We start from the raw sequence: 18,447 nt of genomic DNA on the forward strand, positions 1-18,447 counted from the left end.
TATCGATCCTCTCTGTCCAGTTTGGAGCACTTAGAGCTGAAATCAGCGACAGCAAGAAATCCCTAGATTTTTACTTTTCCAGTTTCTGGGAAGGCTAAGCAAGCACACTTCTCATGTGGGCAGTCACACTCTGCATATGAAATGTGATTACCCACAAAAGAACAAAAATAGAAGCTTGATTTGGGAGTTTTTCTGCTGGCAGAAGCCCTGGCTGGCAATGACTTGCTGGCACTTCAAAGCAGGCAGCTGAGGTAATAAACGACAAGCAGTAAGAAAGACCCTCCTAAATAGCTGATTTTGGATGAGTAAATGGCACAGATAAGCCTGCTGCTTTAGGATACTAAGGAGGATTCCCCAAGCCTTGCACTTAAACACTACAGTAAGAAATGACAGACATACACATGTTTAATGAAAATATCACCAAATGAATTTGTTTCTAATATAAAATGCCACCATTTGTTAGGTAGAAACCAGACCTGTGTGTTGTCAGCACTCTGAGGCCAATAACAAGTCCTGATCACCTTGAGGAGGTTCACCTGGAGCATCCACCATGCTCCACCCATGGCCTAGGAGCCCATGTAAGCTCAAGATTGAGCTCTTTGAGCTTTGTTTTTAGGTTTGCCTTTGGTTCTGTCAATAAGAAGAACTTTGGACCCACACTGTTGCTTGGCTTTGGCCCTGTCTCTCTTTATTCCTGACCAAGCTCCCTGCTTGGACCTTGGACCTGGTTTCCTGCTTGTTGTGTTTTGAGCTTGTAGTGGACTTTCTTATCAGTGCCAGCTCTGCTCAGTGTCTGTAGGATGGCACCCTGCTGGTAAGGATCTCAGTGGTGCTGGGCTCCCCACTCCTGTGCCCTTGGTGAGAGCTGCCTCTTGTTCTCTGATATGCCTAGGCACCCTCTTCAGATGTCTTTCCATTTTACTGCTATACAGCTGATAAGAACCTGCAACGCTGTGAAAAGCCTTTGGAGAATGAGTCGCCTGGTTTGAATGGGAAAATCCAATTCTAACTGAGAAGCTGCTTGCAAGGGGTTGCAGCTGTGCTAGGAAGAGCAATACAATGACAGACATCCCAAAGAAAGAAAAAGGGAGGTCGTAATACATAGATCTTCCATATCAATTTGCAATTGTGTGTAGAAATAAAGGAGTAGCTCTTCATGCTTTCATCTCTAAGAAACAGGTCAGAGATCCCTGTTGTCCCCAACGGAGAAGTGGTTCAGCTTGGCCAAAGTGATGTTTGTGTGATGTTCCATAGGTCTGTTCTTAGTCTGTGTGAAATGATCTGTTTTATGAGGCCCCTTATAGTTCAGGAGAACAAATTCTTCACCTTGGGGTTGCCACAGTACTGTATTTTGTGCTCAGAGTTGAAATCTTTTTCTGCAGGAATCTGCTCTGAGCAAACCTCATCTATCTACAAAGTTCTGTGAATTCCTCAGCTTGGGCAGTCATCACTCCTCAGAATCACAACTGTCAACAACAGCAGTGGTTAGCTATCACTATTCTAAGAATGCATGCATGAAGAAATGATAAGAAACCTCTTCTTGCATATGAAAGAGTGGTTTCTGTAACCCCTCAGTGTTCTTGGAGCCACATGAGAGAAAGCCTGGAAAGCACACAAATAATCATCAACTAGCCCAGCCTACAATGAAATTAGAGCCAATGAGAAAAGCCAGAAGAGGGACAAGTTGAAAATTAACTATTTGGTTAGTGCTCTCTCCAGGCAAGAAAGGGTGCTCTCAATCTTTTTTTTTTACAAATAGGTCTGGAGATCCCTTGAACCTGTTATGCCCAGAGCATTTTTTTTTCCCTCTTTTCACATTGCTAGATTCTGGAAGGTTCCTGGGGCTGTTTGACTAACAGAAGATTTGGAGTGCTAAGGAGATAATGATGAATAGCATAAAGGCAAACAGCCTGGGACGTTTATTCAAGCAGTTGAAAACAGTCTGGAGTTCGCCTTCAGCGCCAGCACGAAGCTGCAGCTTGGCCACCTGCACTCCCAAAAACAGGAATGAGGCATGTAAGTATTTCATGTTGTTAAAATAGTGCTGGATGCCTGCATGTGGTGGTGCAAAGATTGCAGGTGTAGCTGATGCTCTTATTTGTTGGCTACAAAAAAAAGGGGAATTTTTTAGAATGTCATCGAAAGGTTATGGAAAGAAGTGAATGGGAGTGAAAGTAATACAGAAATACCTTGCCAAACTGCCTGATTGCTTTCCATGTGCTGGATTTATTTGTTGTTATTTGTGCTGTAGCAGCGTTAGTGGGTTGTTTGTGATTTTAACTTGTAGCTACAACGAAGATACAGACTTCACAATAATTAACTTTGCCATGCAAGGCTTTAACTAGTTACAATAAAATCTGGATTTACACAGTGGATTCAAAATGGCTTTGAATTCAATAGAGACTGCAGTGTTAGATGTTGAAAATGAGGCCTACTGGAAAAGCTAACCACAAAGCCTGCGTATAGGAGGTCTATAATAAATGACTTCCTTGGGTGCAATATACACATAACTGCAAATGCCAAAGATTTAGTTGTTTAAAGTGATGATCAACTTATCTAAGTGGGATTTGTATTGAGGCCAGTCAGAGATTGCCTGCTTGCTCAAGTGAATATAATTGGAGCAATGGTGAAGAATAACTTTTTACATGTACCGAGTCCCTTTGTTTCCAGTATTTTTTTTCTCAGTAAATGCATTTAGCTTATTAGTTTTTCTCCAGAACAGTTGTATCTCTCCTTGAAAACCACGATGTGATTCTCATCTATTATTTCTCTTTTTACTGACTTGGAATTGTTTGGTGGAGTCAGAAGGCAAAGCACAGGAAGGCTGAGATCTGAGATGTGTGAATTGTTTGGGGGTTATCCCATGATCCATAGGAACCCAACAGGGAGCTGGATGATGCCATGTTTTTTTCCTGTGGGCACTTGTCCATTGGAAACTGCACTGAGAAACCAAAGCTCACTTCATGCTAACAGACGTTCCTGGAAGAGATCATACGAGGCTGTTTCATCCCGAGGCCACTCTGCTATTAAACTAACTGCAGATCCTATCTGGCTTTGCTCACGTTCCTCTTCGGTTTGAGACAGATGCTATTTATTACTGAAATCTTTCTCTATTCCTTGACATCCATGCAGGAAATGCCAAAAACAAACTGATTCAGAAAAATACCATCTTTGGAATGGTTGGTTTTGGCTGCCAGGGAATAGATATTAGCTCTGAAAAAGTCAGCCTGTGTGTTTCTCCATCTGGTGGCTAGACCACATACATCACATGCATTGAAAGCAAAATGCACATTCAGTTAAACTCTGCTATGTACAGAAATAGCACAAGCAGCCAGATCTGCGACAAAGACTTGATTAAAGAAGTGGCCCATATTTTGAAGCTTGGCAAAAACTGGACTATTTAGTACTGTCTTCAGTGTAAAGTTGATCTTTCCCATTTCATTGTTATCCTGAAATTCATCTTCTACCTTTCCTTTTGTACCATTCCCATTCACAGAAGCAGTCTCTTGCCAAGCTAGGTGGTGATGCTCAGACTTTAGCTATGATAACACAGATTCAACCATTCAAAGACTGCTGCTTCCCAGTGCCATTTTCTGGATTCCCATTGTGACCTCCCAAAAGCACAAACAGAATTGCTGCAATTCACTGAGGAAGCAATGTTAGAAACAATTCTGAGGACCACAGGACATATGTCAGAATATCCAGTGACACGCAGTACCATAGTGGCTACCTGTAGAAAGCTCTGTGTATCTCCCAATAATACATGCAGGTAAAGGGTTTCAAGCACCTTCTAATGCAATAAAGGAGTTGCTTCATCCTAATAATCACTGCCAGAAAAAAGAAAAGAAAAAAGAAAACCCTGAAGGACTTTTTTCTTTCTCACTCTTTGAGAAGGTAAGAAGTTCTGTTTTAAATAATTGTCCAAATACAGCAGTGACACACGATCCAGGTGTGCCATCTCCAGGACAGCACACACTATTGCAGTAACTGTACACAAACTGTCCACGAGACAGATTAAGTCCTTCCCATGCAGCATTGCTAAACCCTGTGCATAATTTTAGCAAATGTTTTTATACAGCAAAGATAAAGCCCCTATTTACTTTACCTTGCCAACTGAAATTACCTTCTTATCTGGACTTAGCCTCAACCACTGCCTTCTCATCCAGGCTCCTATCTCTGCCAAACATTCTGGAAGCAGAGAAAAAAGCTCAGCATTTCACAATCTGCTGCTGCTTTCCTGTTGAGCTTAAGAGTGCTCTGTCAGTTGCATCCGTTTGATAAAAAGCATTGGGCTGTTTATCAATAAACTGGTCTACATCACAGTCCAACTCTGACATCAATTCAGCAGAACTTTCAACACCTTGTCCCGATGGACCACAGCCAACCAGCGCCATTATCGTCCAAAATCTTGATTCATACTGAAAACCTCAAAGAAATCAACCTATCTTGGATTTCCTCTCGAACGTTCAATCCAAGTGGCTGAAGCAGAGCCACGGTCCTTTAAAGTTTATATGTTTATTTTTCTAATTCCGAATGTGTTGCTATGGAAAGCGCAATGTAAGAAAAAAGAACATATTTCTTTCAAATGGGTGCGGTTTCCTAACTGCTCCCACAGCCCTGTCCTCCTTGTTTTAGTTCAGAGCAGAGTGAAGCTTGTTCAAAAGGCCCTTTGGAAACAAAGGGCTTTATTCAACAGGCCTTTTATTTTAATTTTTGAAGTTTAAAACATACATCAATAATAAAGTCCACTGAAGCTGACACTTCCTTGCGGTTGGAGATGATGATCTTGAAGGTTTTATCCAACCTGAGCAATTCTGTGATTCTGTGATTCCTCATTTTTACTTGACAACCTTCCAAACTAATTTTTGTCCTCTTTCTTCTAATTTTCTATCCCTTATACAGCAACTTTTAGCCCCTCTGCTCCCCCCCCCCCCCAAATACTTAATACTTGAATTCTTTGAAAGGGTAGATAACAGCAGGACAAGGGGAAATGGTGTGAAGTTGGAGGAGGGAAGGTTTAGGTTGGATGTCAGGGGGAAGTTCTTTGCTATGAGAGTGGTGAGGTGCTGGAACAGCTGCCCAGAGAGGCTGTGATGCCCCGTCCATCCCTGGAGGTGTTCAAGGCCAGGTTGGATGGGGCCCTGGGCAGCCTGGGCTGCTATGAAATGGGGAGGTTGGCAGCCCTGCATGCAGGGGGGGTTGGAGCTTTGTGATCCTTGAGGCCTCTTCCAGCCCAAGCCATTCTATGATTCCATGATTAAAGGTATTTCAGGTAACTGTAAGCTATTCTACATTTGGTAAACAATGAAAAAAGTTTTGCCTCTTTAAATCAAGCTTACATTAGAGCAAACTGACAGTGAACCCTTTCATTTGACTGAATCGATTCTGGATTATGTTTTACCATACAGCTGTTGCTTTCAAGATGTTTTCTTGGAAACTGTTATAAATAACAAAAATCACATTAGTACAAGCAAGCTGTATTTGAGTTTGGATCTTTACTCACACCTTCAATCTTCTGATGATACATCTGCACTAATTGAACTAACAATTAGTCCAAATGGATCTGTTGAAGCATCCATAGCTGCAGTGAATGACAGAGAACAACTCACAGCATGGAGCCGTGGTGCCATTCTATCCACCTCACTTGGGAAAACAGAGCAGTGCCTCCAAGTGCTATGAAACTAAATGAAGCACTGCTGTGTGTGTCTGGAAGGTTTTAGAGAAAACAAATTGATTCTAATAGGTCTTTCTTCATGGGTAACTTGCAAGATGTCATCGCTGTTCTGTTACAGCATTTGACTGTTCTGACAGCACCATGGATCTGCCCATAACAAAGGAAAAAATAAACTAGACCCATCCTCAACGATCTTAGATGAGGTCAGTGCGCAGACTGCACGGTAACTTAATTCTCATAGTAGCTCTTAATTGGCCCGTTTGAAAACTGATCCATTAAGTAAGGTTTTCATTTGCTTCCCAGGTCGGTTCTGTATCTCTTTCTGTTACCCCTTAGGCCAGTTGCCAGGTTCCTAGACAAGTTCTTAGTCAGAAAGCACAGTCACTTCAGGATCAACAGAGGGTGTAACTGAGATCCTCTGTATGGTCCAGAAAGGTCATGATATCAAAAAACATTGGAGCCAAGCTATTGCAGTTCTCATAGCTGTCATTCTCTCCAGCATGAGAGCTGTGCCTGTCTAGAGAAAAGCACCTCTAACTGGGACATGGGCATGGAGAAGTTCTGTTTCTGAAATGGTCCAGAAAGGAGTGATTTGGGCCATTCTTCTGAATGCTGGGAACAAGATTTAGGGCTTATGTTTCTTTTTGCAGCTAGTTCTTGTGTTTTTCTGCAGTTTCCAAAGCAAAGAAAAGCAGCACTTTGAGAAGGAAAAGAGTTTTGTGTAATGAAAAGCTCAAGCTTTACTGAGATGCGTGTTCAGTAAGAAATAGCATGTGCATGTAAGCTGGATGCATGTTCTGTGAATGACTCAGAAGGGAAACAAACGTGTTGTGGGGCAAAGTCATTTCCCTGCAGCTTTGCAGCTTTGCAGCCAGTTGTTTCCACAAACCTACGCTGTAAGAACTTCTCTCTGGTTGTGGGTCAGCCCACAAGAACTGACTCACTCTATTCAGTTTAGTAGCTCTATAATAGGCTTTTAGAGATCCTTGCAGGATGGAATCGCTAAAAGGCTTTGAGAAAGTTTGGTCATCTTCATGCTTCTCAGTGTAAAGACGACTGAGTTGAGTTGGGAGGCTTATTTTTCACTTAGAGAAAAGTGGGCATGCAGGGCCACCAACCTCCACATTTCACAGCAGCCCAGGCTGCCCAGGGCCCCATCCAACCTGGCCTTGAACACCTCCAGGGATGGACGGGGCATCACAGCCTCTCTGGGCAGCTGTTCCAGCATCTCACCACTCTCATAGCAAAGAACTTCCCCCTGACATCCAACCTAAACCTTCCCTCTCTCAACTTCAAACCATTTCCCCTTGTCCTGCTGTTATCTACCCTTCCAAAAAGCAAGAATTCAAGGCAAGCATTCATTGCACTTGCAATTGAATCCTAGCACCAGAAGAAATGACTGCATTTAAAGGGAGGCGTATTGAGGGGAGGGGAAGTAAAAGGAGATTTGGGTGTAATGAATCCTGCCATCCATATGAGATCGCATGCTGTCTGCTGACCCATCCCGTGGCTGTGCAGTCACTGGAAGCAAACAGCTCTGCAGATTTCAACTCAGGACCCTTCAAGCTTCAGATGGTGAAGGGCCTGGAGCATCTCTCCTATGAAGAAAGTCTGAGTGAACTGGGTCTGTTCAGCCTTGGGAAAAGAAGACTGAGAGGGGACCTGATCCAGGTCTGTAAGTATCTAAGGTGTGGGGAGCAGAATGGCGAGGCCGGACTCTTTTCAGTGGTGAATGGAGACAGGACAAGGGGAAACGGCTGGAAACTGCAGCATAGGAAGTTCCGCACCAATGTGTGCAAGAACTTCTTTACGGTGAGGTGACAGAGCACTGGAACAGGCTGCCCAGGGAGGTGGTGGAGTCTCCTGCTCTGGAGATGTTCAAGACCTGCCTGGATGCCGACCTGTGCGACCTGCTGTAGGGAACCTGCTTTGGCAGGGGGTTGGACTCGATGAACTCTGGAGGTCCCTTCCAACCCCTACAATTCTGTGATTCTGTGAAGTGATGATTGGAGATTCATGATCCTTGAGGTCCCTTCCGATCCTTGCCGTTCCGTGATCCTGTGTGATTCTGCGATGAGACGCTGTGGGTGCAACGTTGTAAAGCGGAGCTGACCCCAGCTGGGTACGTGAGGTGACAGCAAGCGTGAATCAGCCTGACTGCGTGAAACGGACAAGAAATGCTGGTAGGGAGACGTCCCTTAAAGCAGGAAGGCGGCTGGGAGAGCAGCGCCGCCCTCAGCTCTCCCGCCCCTCGGGGCGCCATGGCGGCGGGCGGGGCCGTGCGGTGAGCGGCGGAGCTGCGCGATGCTCCCGCTGCTGCTCCTACGCCGGGCCGCGGCCGCTGCCTCGTGGCGGGGAAAGCGGCATTGCAGCCTGGGCACCTGCTGCTCGTATCGCCTGCGGAACGCCCGTGAGTGCCGCTGCGGGATGCGGGGCGGTGGGTTTGGAGATCTTTGTGGTGAGGGGAGGGACTTCCACGGAGAGCTTCTGCCCGGGGGCTGCTGGTATCGAGCAGAGCCGTGCGGAGGAAGCTGCGGGGATGTGGGGAGGTGCTGGCAAAACTACAAAGCGGAGCTGCCTTAAAATCCATTTAGAAAACAATCTTCTAACGATCAAGAGGGGCAGTTTCTTTGATGGGCGTTTTGCAAGTGCCTCTAGAGGAGCTTCCCCACAGCCGTGAGTCAGACTGCTGCGCTTCCCTGCGTAGCTGACTCACACAAGTGGAATTTTTTGGGTGCAGTCTTGTTTTTGTTTATTGTTGTGATGAACAATTTTACCTTCCTATGCGCCTGCTAACTTAAATGATCCTTTGCAGTCAATATTTCAATTTGCCGTTCGTTGCCAGAAAGTCGTTAGTGTGTAATTAGTTCTGTAATTGTGCATCAGAGCCAAACTTTCTCCTTTACCTTCCAGTGCATCCGCTTTGGCAGAGCCCACTTACAATTCCTGGGGGCAGTCGCCAGTCTCCTATCAACATCCAGTGGAGAGACAGCGTCTACGACCCCGTCCTGAAGCCTCTGAAGATCAGCTATGACCCAACAACGTGTCTTCACATCTGGAACAATGGGTATTCGTTCCTGGTGGAGTTTGATGATTCTGCTGATAAATCGAGTAAGCAAAGCTGGGAATGTAAACAGCAAAGCTGTTTGTGAGGGTGGATGGTGACAGGGCAAGGGAATGGTTTTAAACTGAGACACGGGAGGTTTAGGTTGGGTATTAGGAGGAAGTTTTTCAGCCAGAGGGTGGTGAGGCACTGGCACAGGTTGCCCAAGGAGGCTGTGGATGCCCCATCCCTGCAGGCATTCAAGGCCAGGCTGGATGTGGCTCTGGGCAGCCTGGGCTGCTGGTTGGCGACCTGCACACAGCAGGGGGTTGGAACTGGATGAGCACTGTGGTTGTTTTCAACCCAGGCCATTCTGTGCTGCTATGAAAGATCTACTTTGCATGCTGTGAAAAGCTCATGTTGAATCACAGTGTAAATGTTGAAAAGGAGCATGTGGTGAATGCTTCATCTGAACACTGATTTTCAGTGGTGGGAATTGAAGTTACAGAAGTTCTATCTGGGACTCACTGTTACCACTTGTACCATTAACGCGACCATTGTACGCATATTCTCTGTTGTAGGGTGAGACTTATTTTTGCTGCCAAAGCCTTAATGCCCTGCCTTTTCATTGGGTATCGTAATAGTACAGCTTTACTTAAGTGGGTCAATCTTCAGTCATATGTGCATGTATCTAATTACCTTTACATAAGGTTTTATCATTAAACTTTAATAACCTACTGCTTCTCTTTTGCAATGTGAACAGATATATTTAATGCTTTTGAAGTAATCAGCGGCAAAGTTGCTTTCAGTTGGAAAGCATGCATACTGTGGTGGCAGTGCTAAGTCACAACTTGAAGCAGTGATTGAGCACCTGGTAGGAAGGCAGGGCCAGCCTAGGGGAGCTCAGGTGCATGGAATGAACCTGAGTGATGGAAGGGCTGGAGCCAGGATCCAACCCTTCCCATTCCTCATTAAAGGATTGGCAGTGGAGGTGAGGGTATCTCTCTAGAGATCTGTGCATGCCTGGGGCCTTCCAAGGCTAAGAAACTTCTTTCCTTTGTTTCTGTGTTTGTGGCTGTTGTGTTTGGGCTTATCCTCACCTGTTGCAGCCTAGGACTTTGCTACCTTGCTATTATTGCTGTGCTTCCCATAGTGTTATAGTATTACACATACTTATCTCAATGTGCTTTTAAAGAGTTAAATAATACTGAGCTGCTACTGCATGGAGCAGGTGTTTGTGTTCCTTTCGTTTTAGTCTAAGCAGGAGGCTGCATGCAGAATCCAATTAAGAATTCCAGCAGTTTGTTAGGAATGAGCACTCTGACCTGAGCAGCCAATTTTTTTTGTGTGCTCAACAGAGTCAAGTGATTTAAAGTGATGAGACTGCTAACCAAATTACAGACTTCCTGTTGGTTATTCCTTCTGAAAATTCAGTTTACCAAAGTATGTTGTTATTTGGAAAGAACATTTCGTAAGGGTAGATGAGCTGGTGGTGGTTGGTCAGGGATGTTGAGAAACATCTGATTCATGTCAGTTCTTCAGCTTGTTTTGGAGGAGAACACAGGAGGGACCCTGGGCAAATCTGAACCTGGTCAATTCGAGGCATTAATCTTTGAGATGACTGCTTACTGTGAGAAATGCTGAAACTTCTTAAAGGATTTCACAGCATTATTGGGAATGAAGCATTTCTGGTTGGTATTTGGAAGGAGGCTGATAAACAGTGTGGGTTTTTTGTCTGGTTGTTTTTTACTGTTTACAGCTGTTCACCTAGGAAACGTTCTTGTTCATTTTAGGGCCTGTGGGTTGGTTTGTTTTTATTCTTTAGAGCTGTTCATCCAGGAAACGTTTTTTCCTTGTTCATTTCAGGGCTTTCCTATATGATAAATAAACCACCTGTTTTTACAGTACAGACTGCAATTTCATTAACGAGAAGAGAGCTTATGATGGAAACTCTCTAACAAGCTCATCAGTGATTTTAGCCTACTGATTTTAGCTGTGTTTCGCTTTTAATTTGTCTTTCGTTTACATAAAGGCAAGCATGAGATGGAAATAGTCAATTGAAGGGGTGCTGGCCTTTTTGAGGCTCAGTATTCACAGAGCATCACAGCTCTCAACGGTCTCTTCTGTTTCATTTCCAAGACTGAAAGCTCGAGGTAAATCTCTGTGAGGTTTCTCACTGCATTTCTGTGGATGACTGCCTTTTCGTCTTCATCATCTTCCTTGAATTAAAGTCAGTTAAAGGTGATGATGGCTATTGGAGGGTAGTATTTGGTGATGGAAGTCCATAATGACCGACAAACAACGTTCATGGGGTGTTGCTGTGTATGTGATCTGATTTCCAAGTGTCTGCATCTCTCACTTGACTTCCTATACCACTGTTGTTGTTTTTCATTTGTTTTCTTTCTGCCAGCTTATGTCTAACAGTAATAGTAGTCCAGAGAAGGAAGGTTTTGAGTAAATCTAGAAAACAACAACAAAAAAATTGAAATGGAATTTGTAGGCGTGCATCCAAGATAGGCAAAAAAAAGCCCAACTCCTTGAGATGAGGCAAAAAAAAGCTTTGGCAAAAGATGAAGGCAGTGCTGCAGTGGGGTGTTTGCTTTTGGGCAGGGCAGGATGAAGTTTCTTTCCTGCCACTTCCTTCTGTCTGCTGGTTTTCTACACATGTGCCTATTCCTAACTTGTGAGCAAACATCCAATCAAGAGTGATTATTCACATGAATGTAATTAGTTGTGGGTTTGCATCTTTGCATAGTCAGGAATGAATACAGAAGTGCTGCGTTGGCAGTGCAGGCCTTGCCTTCTTCCCATCCCTGAAACTTGTTGTACTTCATCATGGTTTTCTTTAATGATAGCCAGTTTGGTATTTATCCTAATTGCTCAGCAGCTGTGGATTAAGTTTAATGTCAATATGCATTGCTTGTTTTATCTCTTCTCTACTTGTAATGAAAGAGCACTTAGTTAGAACTAAAAAACTGCTGATAAGCTTTCAGTCCCTCTCATTTCTTTTCTACTTGGCATTAAACTGATTAACTTCTTTCCTGAAGTAGTGTTGGGTTTTGTACTTCATGTGGTGGCTTGCTGTGAAATCGAAGCACGCTGTACAGTAAAGTAGAGAATGGGCAAAGTGGTCTCTACAGCAATGCATTTGTTATTAGCCCCCCTGGAAGCAATTATGAGCTCTAACTTTAAGCTGCCTTGATGTAATAACAAGCAGGAAGGTTTTGCAAGATATTCCTGGTTCAGTTAGTATGAAATGAATGAAAACCAGCGTATGCAGGAAACCAGGCCTCAAGTTTTCATTGATGTATTTACCAAATCAAGGATGGCTTTCTGATCTCAGGGCAGCAGGCTGAATGTTTACTCCTGCTTAAAAGTGCTTTGTGGCTCCCAGAAGCAGAGAGTTTCCCACAGGCAGTCTGCTTTTGCGTGCTTGTGGAGCAGAAAGGAGTTGCATGAAGACTCTGTTCAGCTTATCTTCAATTTGACACACATTATTCGGACTGCAGGGGAAAAACAGTGATGTGTGAGGACAGTTTTGTCCTAACAGTGTGATTTGTAGAGGTAAACGAGGGATAAGGGGATGTTTCAGCAAGATACTTGATCCAAATGACTTTTCTTTGGGTGAATTTGTGCTGCTTGTCTGGACAATTCCAAACCATGCTTGTTAACGTGGATGTCTTGCTTTGTTTTTTTCAGTCATTGTTGGAGGTCCTTTGGAAAACCAGTACAGATTGAAGCAGTTCCACTTCCACTGGGGAGCCATCAACGAATGGGGATCAGAACACACAGTTGACAGTAAATTCTACCCAGCAGAGGTATGAGGAAAAACCTGAACAGTGCAGATAACAGAGGCTGCATCTTGGGCTGTCTGCGTGAACTGTCAAGCTTCTAGAAAGAGCTGTATTTATTATTATTTTCTTTTTTTAAAAGCAGCTTATTTATGAGTAAGTTCATATTGACTGTATTTTCTGAAGGAGGATGTGGGATTGAAGTAAGCATTGGCCCCTGTCTGAAAGTTTCAGAGAGATTTTCTTCTCCCTGAATGCCCACAGAGGAAGCTGCAGACAAGCCAATGGTAGGCAGCAAAGAATCATTGCTATTCCAGCTCCGTCAGGAGGCAGTGGCACAAATCCCTTTTCCCCTTTAAAAGGAGGACAGACAAGGGATCATAAATAGGCTCTGTAACAGTCAGAGCAGGTGTCTGTAAAGGTAAAATACACAAACTCACTTCTGTTTGTCTTGAAAAAGTGCCGCACTCCTAAGCTGCAGTGACCTGAGTTCATGTGGGCTGTGGGATCTGTTGAGGGTGCAGTGGGTGCAGTACATCTCAGCTGCTGCTTAGTGCACCTCCAAATCTCCCAATCCTTAATGCTTTTAAAGCACCTTGTTTGTTATTACTACACACTTAAAAACTGAATGTGTACCAAATATTGCTTTTTTCCTCAATGTATAAAGAGAAACTGGAACACTATTTAGTTCTCTTGCACGTATCTGTGACTTGAGATCTGGCAGCACTCAGCTTGTATGCAGTGACTCCCATGTGCGTGTGAGCCTGCAGTCCTGCCTAATGTTGCAAAGTTATTTCCAATTACTAACATAAAGAAGCTTGTATGTTTCTTATTTCTGTGGAAGTGTAATGGTTATTGTGATTGCTTTATTTTCTGTTTTTAACTCTTATGAAATCACTAAAGTGGCAAAATTCCCCTGATTAGTTAAGTACTGAGGCAGCAAGTGAGTCAATAAGGAGGATGGGGCCGAGGGGGCGAAACAGATGAAGTTGCTCAGGGTGGGTGGTATAACAGCAGTAAACATAATTATATACCTGAAATGGAGTGCTTCAAAGGGGATTTTTTTTTTTCCTTAAGAAAACTTCTCTCCTACTACTGTGTTCATAATGATGTCAGTCAGCTTTGTGATGCTTGTTAGCAGCAAGGCTGTGACTGGGTGCTCAGACTGGGTAGGCTGGCTGTTATACACAAAACCCTTCAGGAGGATGCAAGTATTAGGCTGTAAGCAGCACTAAGGCAGCTTGTATTACGTGCAGGATTAAGTTCCTTATCAGAATAACATCTTCCAACTGTGCTTTGGTTTTGTGGCCTCTGATTTCCGTGGTAGTTCACTGCAGCATTGTAAATTGCAAGGAACCAAACGCAGTGAAGATGAGAAGTCAAGCTTCTTGCTGTCGTTGCTGTGTGTGTTGATGTCTCATTGATTCATGTTTCAGCTGCATTTAGTACATTGGAATGCTGTGGTGTACCCAACTTTTGAAGAAGCTGTGATGGAAGGCGATGGCTTGGCTGTAATTGGAGTCTTTTTAAAGGTACTTTGGTATAACAAGCTCTAATGGTTTAGTTTTATTTTGGTAAAGCTCTTTTAGTGCAAAATATCTCTAGGTGGCTTTTTGTTTGTCTGAAAGCTGATAAGGTAGACAGGTGGGATGTTGGCTTAATATTCTCTCTTGGTCATCTTTTGCAGCTAGGAGCACATCACGAAGGGCTGCAGACGTTGGTGGATGCCTTGCCAGCAATTAAACACAAGGTGAGTGTTTTTACATATCCCACCAGTTATCATTCAGCACAGCCAGCAGTCGTTCAACAGAAATAATGCTTTGGGCATGGGGAAGTTCTAATAAATGTTATGTGTCAGTCTGATGGGCACATAGAGTCAATTATTGACTGTACTGCAGATAAAATGCTGTATTTCAAGGAGGAGATTGTACACACTTCAAGCTTTCCAAATGATGAGAAAAAGAAATGATGTTCTGGAGATTGTATCCCCTTGAAAGAGGGTAAAATACATGTGCAGAAAATGAGTTTCTCATAATGACTGCTGTCTCACTTGCTGCAGTGTGTTGTTCCTTTCCATGCTCTTCTTGTGCCTGCTCAATAACTGCTTCTGCCTCAAATCCACCTTAACGATCTTGGACAAGTTTGAGGTTTTCAATTACTACTTTATGTAGATTCCTACTAATACAGCACAATTTTACACTTGCAGTGTTTAATCTCATTGTTAAGATCTCTTTAAACATTGTCTTTGTTTTTTTTGCCCTCTCTCAAACTGCAAGCTTTAAAACGAGTTATTTCTGGGTTTTAGGACACTGTTATTGAGTTTGATGTCTTCGACCCCTCCTGCCTGTTACCTTCATGCCCTGATTACTGGACATATGCAGGCTCTTTGACCACTCCCCCACTTACTGAATCAGTCACGTGGATTATTAAGAAGCAGCCAATAGAGGTTGATGAGAATCAGGTAAGTCTCTTGCTGATATTTAATACCACACGTCTGCCTGCCTGTTGCTGTGGAGGGAAAGAAGCACAGAAGCAGCTGCTTCACACCCGCTATTTTGTTTTGGGGTATCCTGATCTTAACCACAGGTAGTGCTGGGAGGCTGAAGACCTCAACAGTAAGCAGTTCAAGGTGTGTGCCTTGTAAAGGCAGGCTCCCCGTATGGAGTTTCATCCTGATTTCTGGTAACGAAGCCTTGTGCTGGAAACCGCACCCTGAAAACTTACAAGGTTGTTTACTAGAACACTGCATCATTTTTCTCTTTGCCGTTCTGCTCTCCTTCGCATGACAGGGAGGGAGAAGAAGGGGCAGTTTTTGTGACACTCTGAACTCTGACCATTTGTGCGTGTCCCTGATAGTGTGTTCACTTGCACAGAAGTCTTGCAGAAGCTACAAGGGCTGCTCCTCCCCCTGGGCAGGCTTGGAGGGGGCACGAGGAGTGGTGGCTCTGAGTCCTGGTTTCTCTCCTTTGCCTCTGTAGACGTGTCTGCTCACTACTTGGCTGTATTGTCCTTGAGGTTTTTTATTTTCAATTTCCTTTTAAAAGGACAGAGGTTTCTGCAGAGGTTGGTTCAGGTGGTTGGCAGTCTGCTGACCCCAGCCCTGACTTACTTCATGCTCTTTGCTGCTTATTATTGCAGTATTTTGTTGTACAGTGTGATGTTGGTATGAAATAGATACAGGGAGAAGTGAAAAATGGTCAGGAGAGCTGATCAAAATTGGACAACGTACTGATTCTTAATAAAACTTCTGCATGCAGCTAGACCATCTGGGAAGTCAAACTTGAGGCAAATATTAATGGTGAAGAATAGGCATGTACACAATCTTAATATTTTAGTTCTGTAAGGGAGCAGAATGGGAAGAAAGCAAGGAAAAATGAATGCATGCTTTTCTTGCAGTTCAAACTTCTATACATTTTGTTGGTTCCTCTCTCATTCTTTCATGGCACAGAAGATCTTAATTGCTTAGCATTGTTGTGCCCTTTGTGAGGACCAAACATCTGATCTGCTGCATGCTTCAATCTGCAGTTATAAACCATTGAGGACAAAAGCCATGTAGGTGGTTGCAGGTTGGGATTGCTTTCTTTTTTCCTTGAGCATCAGTATAGGAATGTCTGTATAAGAAAACCAAACTCCAGGAAGGGGTTTGGAATTCCAGGAGCTAAACTGGCCATTTCTCATTCTCAGCTGGAGGCGTTTCGGATGCTGCTCTTTACTTCAGATGGTGAAGAAGAGAAGAGGATGGTGGACAACTTTCGCCCCCTTCAGCCATTAATGAACAGAACTGTCCGCTCGTCCTTCCAGAGCAGGCATCTCTTAGATATGGAAGCACAATACTCGGACCACGCTCAGCAGATCAGGCCATAGATGGCCCACGGAATGTCAGTCCAGACTGTAGTAACTGGGTTTACCTTACTCTGTAATGATTCCTCCTTTTTTGCAGGATGTTTATGCCATGCAGTTTCACAGACAGCTAATTTTGGTTCTGAGAGTCAGCTGAGCTTCAGTAGAGAGGCTGTGTGTATTTTAATTTGTTTTTAATACAAACTCTTAACAAATTGCTCACTTAAAAGCAGGGATCAGTGAGGAATTCTTTTGAAAGTTAAAGGCAAAGTAATGCAGGAGATCTTTTCTCTTTCTGCCTTCTGAATTGTTCTGTGCCTCTGCATAACTCCTCCAGTGATTTGCTTAAATTAATAATTGCAACATGTTAACAAGCAGGAGGTGTGAAGAAGTGAAGTCTGTTAAGGTCCTTTGTGGAACTTTTGGAGTTTTGAGGCTAGAACTGTCTTCTGCAATCACACATGTAGATGTGTTTTAGCTTTGTCCTGTTTTAAAACAACAACAGCTGGTGCATAGGATGATGAGGAAAAAAAAAAAGCATTGGTTGAGTGACCCATGTTTATAATGGATGTAATGTAAGTCTGCCTTATCTGTACTGCAAACCAGAAGACTTTGCAAAACCTTACAGGAAATGTCCACAAATCCCATTCTACAAATTCTGGCTTTGATACTCATGGAATGGTAGATGAGTGTGGACAAAACACAGCAGTCAGATGCTTGATTTTTATTTCTTTTCAGCAGTTTGTAGAGCACCAGTGCAATTTTCCCAATGTTTTGTCTGAAGCTGAACTTCTGTTCTTGGGAGTTACCCACCCTCATGGTTACTGGGACCATGTTGTTCTATATAGCACCTTATGGTAACACAGACCAGTGGTGGTTGGAACTCAGTTGAGGAGCAGACCAAATTGTTTTAAGTTACCAGCTGTGGAGCTGTATACTGAAGTGATGGTCCAATTGCCACAAACAGTGCCTACCTCTGAAGTATGCTACTAGCCATAACTTTCTCTAGTGCACCTTTCTGAATGACTTTTTATGCTTTGCTGTGCTTAGCAGTGTGCTCGTGCACGAACTCACCTGTAGAACCTGTGATCTCGTTTGTTCTGAGAGCAGTTCTGGTTGTGTGCTCATGAGACAATCTTGATAGAGTCATAGAATGGCTTGGGTTAGAAGGGACCTCGAGGATCATGAAGCTCTGACCCCCCTGCTGCTTGCAGGGCTGCCAACCTCCATATCTAACACTAGACCAGGCTGCCCAATTCTGATTGATTGTATTTCATGTATATTTTTAGAGGATGCATTTCTTGATCCTCTCCTGCCATTAAGCAGTCAGCAGTTGCTGGTGTCATTCAGGACTCATGATGCCAGGAGACCAGCTTGTCAGTGACATATTCACATCTTTGGAATCAATACTTTCCCACTCCAAGTGTTCACTTTAGAAGCACTTTAACACTTTTCACCATGACTCTAATGATTTCAAAGCGTTTGAATATTTTTCCTTAACCAATTAAATCCGTGCCTTTGCTTCCTCAATATCTCTACCTCACACTTCTGTTACATTTCAGCAGCTGTGCCTTTCTCCTCTCACGTGGCTGCTTAATATTAGGGTGACTACTCAGTAGATCTAAGAAAATCTCCACTGGCTTCTGCTCCCTGTGTGTTGTATGTACATCTTTATAGCATGTTCCAAGTGGCAGTATGTATCTTCAGTTTCATTCTCTCCCAAGCCCTTACAGCTCAGTTCAGTTATACCGTGTTTCTACTCTGCTGAGCCACTTCAGTAATGGCGTTGCCAGAGAATGGCAGGTTCTGAAAATAATTTTGAAAGGGGCATCTGCAAGTCTGGCAATAGGAAGAGATTCCTTTTACTTTGTACCTGAGTGCACTCAATCTTCATTGCTGAACCTGCTTTTGTTATTAGCAATTAGGAAAGCCCTGTAATACAGTCATCGTAATGCTTTCTTTGCTTTCAACAATGCAGGTGACTCAGTGGAACTAAGCTGGATAGAGGCAGCCTGCATCAACCAAAGTATTTAAAACTGCTGCCTTATAAATGTGGAAATGGATGTGGCAAGAAGAACTGGAGTAGGCTCTGTGAGATC

General features: G+C 43.6%; 1 protein-coding gene across 3 annotated transcripts; it reads left to right on the plus strand.

Moving 5' to 3' along the window:
• The first annotated feature begins 1,745 nt into the window (after positions 1-1,745).
• On the plus strand, positions 1,746-16,962 carry CA5A (carbonic anhydrase 5A). Of its 3 annotated transcripts, none has more exons than XM_042885944.1 (7): positions 1,746-2,016; positions 8,588-8,785; positions 12,417-12,535; positions 13,945-14,040; positions 14,196-14,258; positions 14,814-14,969; positions 16,193-16,962. In XM_042885944.1, exons 1-7 carry the CDS (start codon positions 1,884-1,886, stop codon positions 16,370-16,372), a joined length of 945 nt encoding a protein of 314 aa, XP_042741878.1. In that variant the 5' UTR covers positions 1,746-1,883; the 3' UTR covers positions 16,373-16,962. The 3 variants fall into 3 exon arrangements, with proteins under 3 accessions (XP_042741878.1, XP_042741880.1, XP_042741881.1); XM_042885946.1 differs by lacking the exon at positions 1,746-2,016 and adding an exon at positions 7,964-8,084; XM_042885947.1 differs by lacking the exon at positions 1,746-2,016 and adding an exon at positions 8,276-8,350.
• The last annotated feature ends 1,485 nt before the right edge of the window (positions 16,963-18,447 follow it).

Source organism: Lagopus leucura, unplaced genomic scaffold (genome assembly GCF_019238085.1).
Source record: "Lagopus leucura isolate 7727_CA_CO unplaced genomic scaffold, USGS_WTPT01 Super-Scaffold_100053, whole genome shotgun sequence".
NCBI classification, from domain to species: domain Eukaryota; kingdom Metazoa; phylum Chordata; class Aves; order Galliformes; family Phasianidae; genus Lagopus; species Lagopus leucura.